We start from the raw sequence: 11,837 nt of genomic DNA, 5'->3' as shown, positions 1-11,837 counted from the left end.
TTGCCACCATTTGCCTCCCACCGATCCGTGCGCTCCCACAGAGAGGGACTCCTTAGGGTGCCGTCAGCCAAGCAATATCGGCTGGCGGCCCGCAGGGGAAGGGCCTTCTCTGTGGGGGCTCCTACCCTATGGAACAAACTTCCCCCTGGACTCCGACAACTTCCTGACCTTCGGACCTTCCGCCGCGAGCTGAAGACGTACCTATTTTTCCGCGCAGGACTGGCATAGATTTTTTAGATGTTATTATTGTTTTTATTAATGTTTTTTTGGGTTTTAAATGTATTTTAAATTTTTGGGCCAAATTTGAATAAGTTTTTTATTTATTGTTTTATCAGTATTGTATTTATTGATTTTTTGTTTTTATTGTGGCTGTTCACCGCCCTGAGTCCTTCGAGAGAAGGGCGGTATACAAATTAAATTATTATTATTATTATTATTATTATTATTATTATTATTATTATTATTATTATTATTATTATTATTATTGTTGTTGTTGTTGTTGTTGTTGTTGTTGTTGTTGTTGTTGTTGTTGTTGTTATCCTAACCCAGCCTTGCAAGTACGCGGGCGCTTAAATGCCAGAAGGCTGAGCTCCAAGTGGAGGAAACGAGAGGAACACACACACACACAAACGCAGAGTCGAGGCGGCACCCACGCGGGATGCCAAGTCAGGAGCCCCGCAGGTAAGAGCAGAGGAGGAGGAGGGAGCCGGCAGCAGCAACAGAAGCCAGGAAAAGCGCCGAGTCCCCGCTCCCGCCCTCCACGAGGACTGGAACCTTGGCCGAGGTGAGTGACCTGGAAGGCGTCCGCTGAGCGACGGGCGCGCCAAAGGGAGGGCGCGAAGGGCTTGCGGGATGGGGGCAGGAGCAGGAAGGGGGTGAGCCAAGGGGAACAGATCTCACTTGGGAGCCTTTGGGGAGCTGCGCTGCTCCCCTTTCCCGATTTACTCGCCGAGGCGAACCAGCAGCTGTTGGGATCCGGTGGAAAAGTTTCCTCTTCGGAGAGCAGCGGCGCGGCTTCTCCCTCGGTCTCTCCCGGAGAAAATTGGGAGTTTGCTCACGTTCCCAAAGTCGCGGTTACGCCACGAAGAGCGTTTATCCCGGACCTGGACCAGGGACGGGAGAGCAGTTTCCTCTGCCGCCCCAGAGGCGACTCTGGCCGGATCCTACCTGGTTGCTCTCCGCAGGAAGGTAAAGTTGGAAAGTTCGGGAAAAGTTGTTTTAAAAGGCCCAAGAAAGTAGCCCGAGTGGCGCATCTTCAGAGGAGAGAAAGCTTTGTTCGGCCAGGCTGCAGCCCCCCGTCCCCCGGCCAACCCCTCCCTCCGCCCCCCGGCCAAACTGCGCGAGGGTCCTTGCAGCTAAGGCGGCTGGGCTCCGGCCAAGTTTCTATAAAGTCTGAGGGGGCGGGGGCAGGGCGGTCTGCCTCCCCCCCAATTAAAAAAAAAACCCGGCATTGCAGGACGATCATTTGGCACGGAGGCGGCGGCTGCTTTCGAGTTGCAGAGCCAAATTCTCCCCCCACCCCCAGCCCCCATTTCGCTGTCCTTGTGCACTAAGGCCTGACGCCTTGGTGGTCGCCATGACAACCCTTCCCCGGGTCTAAAGGCCCGGGCAAGGCGGGAGGCCCCCTGCAAATGCTTTTGTGGCGCCGTCCTTGAAGGGGTTCTTCCGTGGGAAGAATGCTGCTGCTGTGCCCCCCACCTTCTGACCCACTTCTTGGCACATGCAACACCTGCAGGGCTTGAGGGGCTCCTGGGGGGGTCCGCAATCCTCACTGCTGAGCTGGGCTGCTCTCCCTGAGCCTCTCCTGAGCCAGCTGCAGCAAAGAACCCTGGCAAGAACCTGGCACCCACCCACGCTGTTGCCAATGGCCCTCCTAACAGGCCCATCTGTAAGAGGAGGGGGCTGCCGGGGCTGCCCCAAAGCTGCCCTTGGTGGGTGTTGGGCCTCCCCAAGACATGCTGGCTGGGGAATTCTGGGAGTTACAGTCCACAAGTCTTTCAGTTGGCAAGTTTGGAGGTCCCCGCTTTGGAGTGGGTGCTGCATACATAGGCCATGCTTCAGTCCTCTGCAACTTGGGCAGATTTTAATGAGCATCCATCGTGGTTTAAAAATCAGGGCTTCCCACTGCAGTAAAGCAGAAGGAGACCTGATCTAGCCTTAGCAGCACCATTCAGGTTGCCTGTACCAGTCTTACTAGTTTTAATCTCTGGGTTGGAAAAAGAATCCATGTTTCAAGAGTTCATCCGAGCAAAATATTAATAATTTGGTTTGTGATATGAGACGTAGGGAATTAAAGCAAGCATGTTTAGGGCACAGCAGGAAGGCGCCTCCCTGCCCCCCCCCCTCTCCTCCAGGGGCAGGGTAAGGATGATGCCCGGTGCTTCCTTTGCGGGCACAAAAGAGGCTGGGCTCCCTCGCCAAAGGCTGCCCCCCCCAAGCCAGAATTTCCAGTGGGAGTTTTTTCCCTTCCACTTTCCCTTTTCCCCACCTGGGAGAAGATGGCGGGTTAAACGGCTTTTCCAAAGTGCCTCCGTGCATAGCAGGCTTGCCCCAACCTGCAGCCTTGGGGTGGGGTGGCCGGGCAGGGCTCACCTGGCCAGGTTGCACAGGTTTCCGTGCCTGGTTGGGATCGGCTCCTCTTGGAATCTGCAGGATGAGTCAGGGGATCTTGCGCTCACCAGACTGTCCCTGCAGCTGATGGGAAAGAGCCAAGGGGACAGGCGGTGGGGGGCAGGATTCTGATGAATGAGCAAGGGGGAAGGTCTGTGGAGTCTCCTTCCTTCGCCTCCTGCCGGTCTCCCCCCAGGACCACCTGCCTGCCAGGCCCACCAAGCTCTGCCTGCTTTGCCTTGCAGGGCGGGGTTGCTCCTCCCCAAGACGTGACCGGCCATGGCGAAGGAGAACGGGGGCTGCCAACGCTTCTGCACCCCCTGCCTGCTGGGCCTGTTCGGCTGCCACTGGACTCACAAGAAAGGCCGGAAGACAAGCAAGGTGTGTGCACGCTCACGTGGGGGGAGGGTCGTCTGGAAGCCACTCCCTGCAGACCCCTCCTGTCTTTCAGGGTCCCCCAAATCAGCTGGGTCTTGATTAACCGCTTGGAAAGCACTGAATGGAAAGCACCGAAGGGCGGAAGATGCCTCCCCCCTGGGGTGGCACCTCCTCTGCTGCCCCTCTGCAGCCAGAAGGGGGGAAGCCGGAGTTGGGTTTCAGCAGGTTCTGACCAGTTCTGGAGAACCGGTAGTGGAAATTTTGAGTAATTCGGAGAACCGGTAGTAAAAATTCTGACTGGCCCCGCCCCCATCCATTCTCTGCCTCCCGAATCCAAGCTGATTGGGAGGAAATGGGGATTTTGCAGTATCCTTCCCCCCGAGTGGGGTGGGAATGGAGATTTTACAGTATCCTTACTCTGCCACGCCCACCAAGCCACACCCACAGAACCAATAGTCAAAAAATTTGAAACCCACCACTGGGGGAAGCGGCTAGTGGGGTTGGCTGGGAGAATTCGGCTCCTCCACCTGAACCCCCTTGGACATGGAGGTGGGATCCCAGGCTGGCAGTGTCGGTTGAGCCCCCTCCTCTGCTCCCTCCACAGTGTGACTATGCCTGGTTCTTCCTGCTCTTCTGCATCAGCCTTCTTGCCCTGGCCTGGCTCTACGTGGCCCTGGTCACACTCAACGATTTCCACAACTTCAACGAGTGAGTAGAAGGCCCCCCCTGCCATTGTGCCTCTTTCTGGCCTTTGGGTAAGTTTTATCTGCCCTCCTCCCCGCACAGGTTCATCTTCCAGAAGACAGAATGGTGGCTGGACTGGTCAGTGGTGATGCTCTCTGTGACGGCGACCCTGGTCACCTACTCCTCTCTGCTGCTGGTAAACAACCCCCCCTTTCATCTTTCCTCCCATGGCCCCCTCCCCTCCTGACCTGATTTTGCAATGGTTAGGGGGTGAAGCTCCCTGGTTCTGGGAGTTTCTGTATCGCGATCCCCCCCCCCTTGCTGATGGTATGGTAGGATTTCAGGATATCTCTATGCTATAAACTAAATTCTGACCCCCCCCCCAATTTGGACTCAGTAATTCACGGGGAGGGAGAGGTGGGAGGAGAGTCAGAGCAGCATCTCACAGAATAATCTCGGCCATATCGAGAGGCTGATCCTATACTGGCGCATTGGAGCACCGGTTCACTCTGAAGAATGGGCAACCACATTTCTCCAGTTCAAACTGGACAGACTTAGGTGGGCAACCCCACCCCCCAGAAGACAGAAGAGGGGAGAGTAGGAGTGAAATCCAGCAGGTTCTGACAGGTTCTGGAGAACCGGTAGCGGAAATTTTGATTATTCAGAGAACTGGCAAATACCACCTCTGGTTGGCCCCAGAGTGGGGTGGGAATGGGGATTTTGCAGTATCCTTCCCCTGCCACATCCACCAAGTCACGCCCACCAACCACGCCCACAGAACTGGCAGTAAAAACAATTTGGATTTTACCACTGGGGGAGAGGTTAGCATTTGGGCATCTCAGGCTTGGAGAGTTGCGGTTAAATAGGCAGAGAAGAAAAGGGACACTCATTTTGTAAGTCAGGTTTAGATGTTTCCTTTTTTTGGCGTGTGGTAATCTTCACCCACCTTGACTGGTCTACCCGGGACTGAGGGAATGGGGTTGTCTGAGACATCCAAAAGGGTGAGATTTGCATCAATTCCGCCTCAATGCAGGGTCTTTCCAAGCGAGGCCATCCCACCCTCCCCTCCTAAAGGTTTTCTTGCCCCAAGCAGCTGTGTGGAGGGAGGGCATTCAGCTTTTCCTTCCTTTTCATCCCAGACTTTGGCACTCTGCCTACAGCTGTGCCACCAGCCCCTGAAGCTGCATTGGCTGCACAAGGTAAGGCTTGCTTGCCTCCTTTCCTCTCCTCGGGCAGAAGCTCTCTTCGTGGTCCCCGTTGAGTGGAAGGCTTCCGAGGCCTCCCTGGGGTGCCCTCCGCTTGATCGTCCCTTGCCAACACAACACCAGCGGGTCTTGCCCACAGAGGGCCTCCTTCCCTTCCTGGACAAGGGTCCTTTGGGTGGCTTCCTGGACCTTGAAGGTGTTGTCTCTGTTTCTTCCAGGGCTTTCTGATCCTGACTCTGCTCATAGCAGTGGCTGCTTTTGTGGGGCTGAAAATCCAGTGGTCAGAGCAATGGGAGAGTGCCCACATCGCTCTACAGGTAAGAGAAGCCCGGGCTGCCCTTTTTCCTTCAGGGAGTGGGGGTAGAGCCCCCTCCTGACCCAGCTGCTTTTCTCCCTAATCCTGGGTGGACTCAGAGCTTCTGAACTGTGGCCTCTCTGAGCCAGCCTTCCCTCAGTGCCAACTGCAGCTCCCTTGGAAAGGCCAACCGCCTTGTATTGTGTCCTGCCAGGCGACCGGCCCCTTCCTGCACATTGGAGCCGTGGCGGGCTTGACGATGCTTGCCTGGCCAGTAGCAACCTGCTTCTACCGCCTCTCCCATGCAGGTACTGAGGGTGGGGGATGGGGGATTGTTCCTTATGAAAGCCCAGTTGGGGCTCAGCCAGAGGTGGGTTTCAGCAGGTTCTGACCAGTTCTGGAGAACCGGTAGCAGAAATTTTGAGTAGTTCGGAGAATCGGTAGTAAAAATTCTGCCTGGCCCCGCCCCCATCTATTCTCTGCCTCCCGAGTCCCAGCTGATCGGGAGGAAATGGGGATTTTGCAGTAACCTTCCCCTTGAGTGGGGTGGGAATGGAGATTTTACAGTATCCTCATGCCATGCCCACCAAGTCACACCCACAGAACAGGTAGTAAAAAAATTTGAAACCCACTATTGGGCTCAGCCCTCAGGCGCTTGTTCCAAGGTGAACTTGGGTACCTGAACCCTAACACACAGGCACAGCTTCTTCCTGAGCTGTTAAAGCAATGCCTGGAAGTTGGGGGTCTTGGATGTAGGGCCCCCAAGTGTGTGATGGAGTTTTTTTTCCTTAAAGTGTTGGGGCAGCATTGAAAGAGAGAAACATTGTGGGCTGGCAGATTCCAGCTGGATGCTAGGAAAACCTTCCTGAGCACAAGAGCAGAACTCCTGGGGCGAATTCCAGGGGGAGATGGTGGGCTGGTGCCTTGACTGCAGGCATTCGGTCAGAATTTGGATGGCCTTCTGTTGGGGCTGCCCTGATTTGGAATCCTGTACTTTGGAATCCTGTACTTCAACTCAAGGCCGCCTTCTTCACACCCTACTACACTAGGGATCCGGGCAGGGAGAAAAGATTCCTAGGATTAATAGAGAGATGAAGAGCAGTCAACTCTCATCATTGGCAGACGGCTGATGTGGGGATTCAGTAGATGACTTCAAGGGGACCAGGGGGCCCCACTGACTGCTTTGGGCCCTCTTCAATTTGTTTTGCTGCAGCACTCCGTGGGGTTCTCCTGGTCTTGTATCTGGGTGCAATGCTGGCTTTATACCTGGCCCCACTGGGCATTGACTCGCCCTGCTTCCTGGAGCAGAGCCAGCTTCCCCCCAAACCAGCTCTGTTTGGGCACCGTGGGGCTCCCATGGTAAGTCCCTGCCCCTCCGTTCCACACTGACCCTGGAATGAGGCCGGCCAGGCTCCCAGGAGGGAGACCCTGCAGAAGACCTTCCAGAAGCTGGAATGTCTGAGCGCTTCTCCTGATCACGGTCACTGAGAATTATAGTATGCAACAGTGGAGCACCAGCTGGATGATGGGCACCTTCCTGGATGAGTTTCTGTAATTTGGGGGAAATGGGAACTGTCTTCAGCTATCTTCCCCAGCTGTTCCAGATGTGTCAGAGCTCACTGTCTATAATCTCAATGTCTGTACGGGGGGGGGGGGGCTGGGGGGAGTTGAAGCCAAACATATCTGGAGTGTACCAGGCTGGAGAAGCTCTCTGGAGGTCTTCCTCCTGAACACAGCAGGCCTGTTTCAAGACAGATGTGTCCTTGAAACTGCAGCAGCTTTTCCATGCTGACTTTCTAGCCTTGCTGGGATTTTTCTGCCTTTTCCTCTTGGATTAAATGGTATGGAGTCTCCCCTTGTGCAGGGATTTGGACTACAAGACCTTCAAGGTCACTGCCAACTCGCTAAGACATTAGGAAGATGTCCCCCCTCCACCTGTTTTTCCTAAGAGCCCTCTGACCTGTCAGAATTGCTCCATCTGCAAGATGATTTTGTTTGTTTGTTTGTTGATTTTTTTTGTCTATCATATATAAGATAACAGGTAAAAGTATAAATGTATTTTGAATACATGAAAAGAGTAAGTAAAAAGGAATATTAGGACAGGGATGGTAGGCACGCTGGTGCTCTTATGCACGCCCCTTACAGACCTCTTAGGAATGGGGTGAGGTCAACAGTAGACAGTCTTAGGTTAAAATTTTGGGGGTTTTGGGATGAAACCACAGAGTCAGGTAGTGCATTGCAGGCATTTATCACTCTGTTGCTGAAGTCATATTTTCTGCAATTGAGTTTGGAGCTGTTCACTTTAAGTTTGTATCTATTGTGTGCTCATGTATTGTTGCGGTTGAAGCTGAAGTAGTCATTGACAGGTAGGACATTGTGGCAGATAATTTTATGAGCTATGCCACAGGCTCTGGCTAGGGGTCTCAAGAGGGGGGGATCCCAAGCACACACACACACCCCTGCTTCACCTTCATTCCCCCTCTCTCCAGCTGGCACCAGAGAACACCATGATGTCCTTCCAGAAGGCCATCAATTGTGGCCTCAGTGTCTTAGAAACGGATGTCCGGGTGAGGTAAGAGACAGGCTGAACAGCCGTGGCCCTGTTGGAAGATTTTGGCAGGGTGGAAATTCAGGAGGCACCAATCCAGATGCTGCTTCATCCCCCAGACAGGAAAGAAAAGTCCAGGATCCAGGTTTTTCCTTCTTTTCTCACTCCAGTGCTGATGGGATCCCTTTCCTCATGCATGATGAGACCCTTTTACGGACCACAAATGTCCAGGAGGTCTTCCCCACCCAAGCCCACGCCAAGTCCACCACCTTCAACTGGACGCAGCTGCAGCAGCTGGATGCTGGCAGCTGGTTTTTGCAGGTGAGAGCAGGATGGGGCCCCTTGATCCAAACAAGGTTTGATTAGGACTGGTTGGGCTGAACATCTGGCTCACTCATCTGGATTTGGCTGATTTGGGCGAGGGCGTGAACCACCTTGACTTCTGTGGAGAATTCCTGTTAGGGAACGTCGGGGTCAGAAAGCGGATGGAACGGGGCCTGGGTCCTCATTTTTACAAGGGGAGTTTTCTGCACCCGCACAAAAGCAAGTCGCCACCCAGGAAGGGCATTGTGGCGGAGGTCCTTGCTCATGACAAGAACCTTCCATGCTCTCCTGAACTCTTGGCCTCCGAGAGTTTCTTCTTCCACTAATAGTTGTCTCATTTTTCTTGCTACTCGCACCTAACAATTGGGGAGGGGGGGGGTCTCCCCTCTGGCAAATCCACAGGTCTTTTCTATCAGAAATCGCATCTTAGGGGTGTTGGGACCAAACCTCTTCAGTGATGGGACAACCTCAGATGCACTCCGAGAAGCTGGATTTGCATGGAGAGTCCAGTAGCCCATCCAATCCCAGTGTGTGGTTTAACCCGGGTTGCTATACAGCCGTTGGGCTCACCGCCTCCCTTTCCTTTGCCAGAAGCATCCCTTCTCCACAGCCTGGAGCCTTTCAGAGGAAGAGACGGCCCAGGCCAGGAGGCAGCGCGTTCCGTCTCTGAAGGAGCTGCTGGCAGAGGCCAAGAGGCACCAGGTGTCTGTCATGTTTGATCTGATGCCACTGGAAGACCCCCACTACGAGCGCCTGGTCAACATCACAGTGGAGACCATCCTCAAATCAGGCATCGACCAAGAGCTGGTGAGTTTTCCCTGTGGTGAGAAAACTCTAAGCAGCACCCAAACACGCGGAGACCTTATGAGGCTGGGGAAAAGGACTTTGAGGCTCCCCTTGAAAATGTGACTTCGGGACAGCCTTATGCTCCCTGTCCTCTCTAATCCGTGAGCCTGAAAAGGAACATGACCGAAGTCAGATCTGCTCCAGTTCCAAGTAATTGGAGCCACGTCCACCTGCCACTGTGGTCCTAGAACTGGAGATACTCCTGGCCCTGCTACATCCTGTCTCTTCCCCAACCCAGATCCTCTGGCTGCCTAATAAGTTTCGGAAGAATGTGAGACAGTGGGCACCCAGGTTCCGCCACATCTATGGCCCTGAAAGTTTGGACAACAAGACCAGAAGGCTACCACGAGTCAACCTGGCTTACCAAAAACTGAGCAGCACAGAAATCAGGTTCGAGCTGGAGGGGGCGGTGGTAGCACTTTCTTGGTCAGGTCAGGGCACATCCTGGCCATATCTGAGGAAGTGGGGGGGGGCTTTATACAACTATCTTTTAATCCCAGCTCAGCTTTTATGAAGGCAGATAGTTGGGAAATGTGTCCGGTATGGAAAGCAAAGATCTCTGAAGCTCCTCCCGCCACAATTAACAAATGGGATGGGGAGGGCACAAGCAGAGCAAGGGGCTCAACATAACTTCCCTCTACCCCACCTTCAATTAGCAGTTAGCAAAAGTTGCAAAGCAACCAACAAAAGACTGTGTCAACTTCAGGTCCTTGTTGCATAGGGAGTCTTCAGACTCCCAAAGGCTGGGATGTAGCCGCAGCCTTCCTCAAGCCCTTCCGTGCAAATTGTGCTATTATGGGTTGGTACTGACCCCCCCACTTTATTGGCAACCGCCCCCTTCTGCAGGGAATACCATCGTAACAATATCTCGGTCAACCTGTTTGTGATAAATGCTCCGTGGCTCTTCTCCGTCCTGTGGTGTGCTGGGACTACTTCAGTCACCACCAATGCCTGCCAGGTGCTACAGAAGATGCAGCAGCCCCTCTGGCTACTGGTAAGACCATTGGGGGCGAGGGGGGGCTATGGCTCGGTCTGCTACAGCCCACTCTGACTCCCTGGGAGAAAGGATTTAGCCAGGCAGCTGTCCATCCCTGCTTCCAGGGAGCAGCCCACCCTGATGTGCCATCTTGTCTTTCTCCCAGCCTCGTGCCACCTATCAAATGATCTGGATTGTGACAGATTGTGTGTCCTTCCTGCTGGTTCTCTCGGCTTTCTTGCTGCTGAAGTGAGTACCAAGCGAACAGAGATGAGGAATCTCAAGTCAGATAATAGGGCTTTTTCCAGCTTGCAAGCTCTGTAGTTGTGTCTTCCCACGTAAGGGGTGTGGCCGCTACCATCACCTTTATGGAGGTTTGCCAATGCGCCTAGAGGTTAGGTCTATACTTGGTGTTAGATGTGTGAACTTCAACACCCAGAATTCCCAGAGTTGAAGTTCTAGGTTCAGGGTTCAATTCCCAGAGTTGAAGACCGTACGTCTTAAAGTTGCCAGGGTTGAGAAAACCTGGGTTCTGTGGGACTTGAATTTCTTGGATGGGTCTTTTCGTTTTGAGGGAAGTGTTGTTGTGCCCTTGGGTGGAGCACCGCATGACCTAGTCCAGCTGTCACAAGCATCAGAAAGGGCAAGGTTGCTCTCCAGCTGTCCATCCAGGTGCCGAGAGGTTCACTGGACATAATTTTGACACAAGGTTTTCCCCTCTTTTACAGAAGATGGTCTCGGAAAAAGGACTCGAGAGGTAAAGCTGGTACTTTGGGATAACTGGGTATTTCTACTCTGTGCTAGAGAAACAAAATGCCATTTTGGCACACAGCAGCTGCACAGGCGACCAAGGGGGAAAGGGTCTCACAGACATTTTGGGGAAATTAAGCTTTGTGGAGGGCCGCATATTCCTTGGCGTCCTCCATTCTTGTCTCCATGAGCAGCTTCAAGCAAGGGTCACTGTTCCTTGAAGGAACGTGGCTTCCCTAAATGTGGCTTCATCTGTACAGCCCCACCTCTCCTGTGCCCCGAAAAAAGGCGCAGCCGAGTCCAGCAAAAGTCGGCCAGCCCCTCATAAGCATTTCCTCCCTCCTGCAGGTTCCAGCTCTGATGTACTCCTGACAAAGATCCATAGCCTCTTGTCCGAGTGAGGCAGGAGTGTCCAGAAGCCCCGGGCTTTGCCCTCCCCCCCTTGCTACTTTTGGCAGGACTCTCCTCTTTCAAATGCTTCTCTGGGAACAGCCTGTCCTTGGTGTTTGCTGGCAGCGGCTGCTGGGATCTGTTTCAGGGGCCTTTATTGCACAGCCCTCAAAAGGAGCAGCGAGCAGCTTAGAAACTGTGTTTCTTCTTGGAGACCCGAACCCGGAACCTTCCTGGATCCTGGAACTACTGTTAGAGCCTCAGGACAGAATTAGGGAGCTACCGACTCTCCTGTGGGACACATTTTCTTCTTGATGGGGGGCTGGGGGGGGATCTTGTAAGTGCCCAATAAAGCTGTTTGTACAGGCTGGGAAACCCAGATCTGCTGTGAACACTTATTCCTCTCCAAGGGGGCCCAAATAAAGCTGATGGGGGGGGGACACCCTATTAATGTACAGCTGCCTCAGTGTCGCACCTCTTGCAGCTTCCTGCCCAGCCTGTTCTGGCAGTCTAGTTGGGTTCAAAGGCTCCAGGGTGGAGAAAGTATGCTAACCCCACATGGGAGCCAACGGCTGCGCTCATTCCCGTGTGGAAGTGGGTCAGACTGCAGGTTCAGCCCCAAGGTTTTCCAAGAACCACGTTCAACCGCAGAGCATGCAAAACAACACCCAGCAAGCAAGTGCCACAGGCTGCCCCAGGTGGGTTCTTTTAGGAACAAAATGCTACTTTCTGTGTATGTGTTAATAATTCACTTTTTAAAAAAACAGCTCTTTTGCTGCAAGCGGTGATGATGTTACAGGAAATGAATTCATATTGATTTTAAAATGGACT

General features: G+C 53.5%; 1 protein-coding gene across 4 annotated transcripts; it reads left to right on the top strand.

The window, feature by feature from the left end:
* Positions 1-627: 627 nt before the first annotated feature.
* Positions 628-11,380, top strand: GDPD2 (glycerophosphodiester phosphodiesterase domain containing 2). Of its 4 annotated transcripts, XM_058154617.1 has the most exons (17): positions 636-784; positions 954-1,188; positions 2,856-2,991; positions 3,593-3,696; positions 3,775-3,868; positions 4,812-4,871; positions 5,096-5,194; positions 5,387-5,480; positions 6,386-6,531; positions 7,662-7,744; positions 7,891-8,041; positions 8,636-8,851; positions 9,129-9,280; positions 9,737-9,884; positions 10,033-10,115; positions 10,595-10,623; positions 10,965-11,377. In XM_058154617.1, the coding sequence occupies exons 3-17, from the start codon at positions 2,890-2,892 to the stop codon at positions 11,015-11,017; spliced, it is 1,614 nt and encodes a 537-aa protein (XP_058010600.1). In that variant the 5' UTR covers positions 636-784; positions 954-1,188; positions 2,856-2,889; the 3' UTR covers positions 11,018-11,377. The 4 variants fall into 4 exon arrangements, with proteins under 4 accessions (XP_058010601.1, XP_058010602.1, XP_058010600.1 ...); XM_058154618.1 differs by lacking the exon at positions 954-1,188 and having other exon boundaries at positions 628-784; positions 10,965-11,378; XM_058154619.1 differs by having other exon boundaries at positions 633-1,188; positions 10,598-10,623; positions 10,965-11,379.
* The last annotated feature ends 457 nt before the right edge of the window (positions 11,381-11,837 follow it).

The sequence above is a fragment of the Ahaetulla prasina genome, chromosome 11, assembly GCF_028640845.1.
Source record: "Ahaetulla prasina isolate Xishuangbanna chromosome 11, ASM2864084v1, whole genome shotgun sequence".
Lineage (NCBI taxonomy): Eukaryota > Metazoa > Chordata > Lepidosauria > Squamata > Colubridae > Ahaetulla > Ahaetulla prasina.
Note: the sequence above shows the minus strand (reverse complement) of the source record. Positions and strands in the feature narration are given on the sequence as shown.

Coding starts and splice junctions, on each gene's coding strand:
- GDPD2 (XM_058154618.1), top strand. CDS start 2,890: ATGGCGAAGGAGAACGGGGGCTGCCAACGCTTCTGCACCCCCTGCCTG. Junction 3,869..4,811: donor CCTACTCCTCTCTGCTGCTG/GTAAACAACCCC, acceptor TTTTCATCCCAG/ACTTTGGCACTCTGCCTACA. Junction 7,745..7,890: donor GAAACGGATGTCCGGGTGAG/GTAAGAGACAGG, acceptor TTCTCACTCCAG/TGCTGATGGGATCCCTTTCC.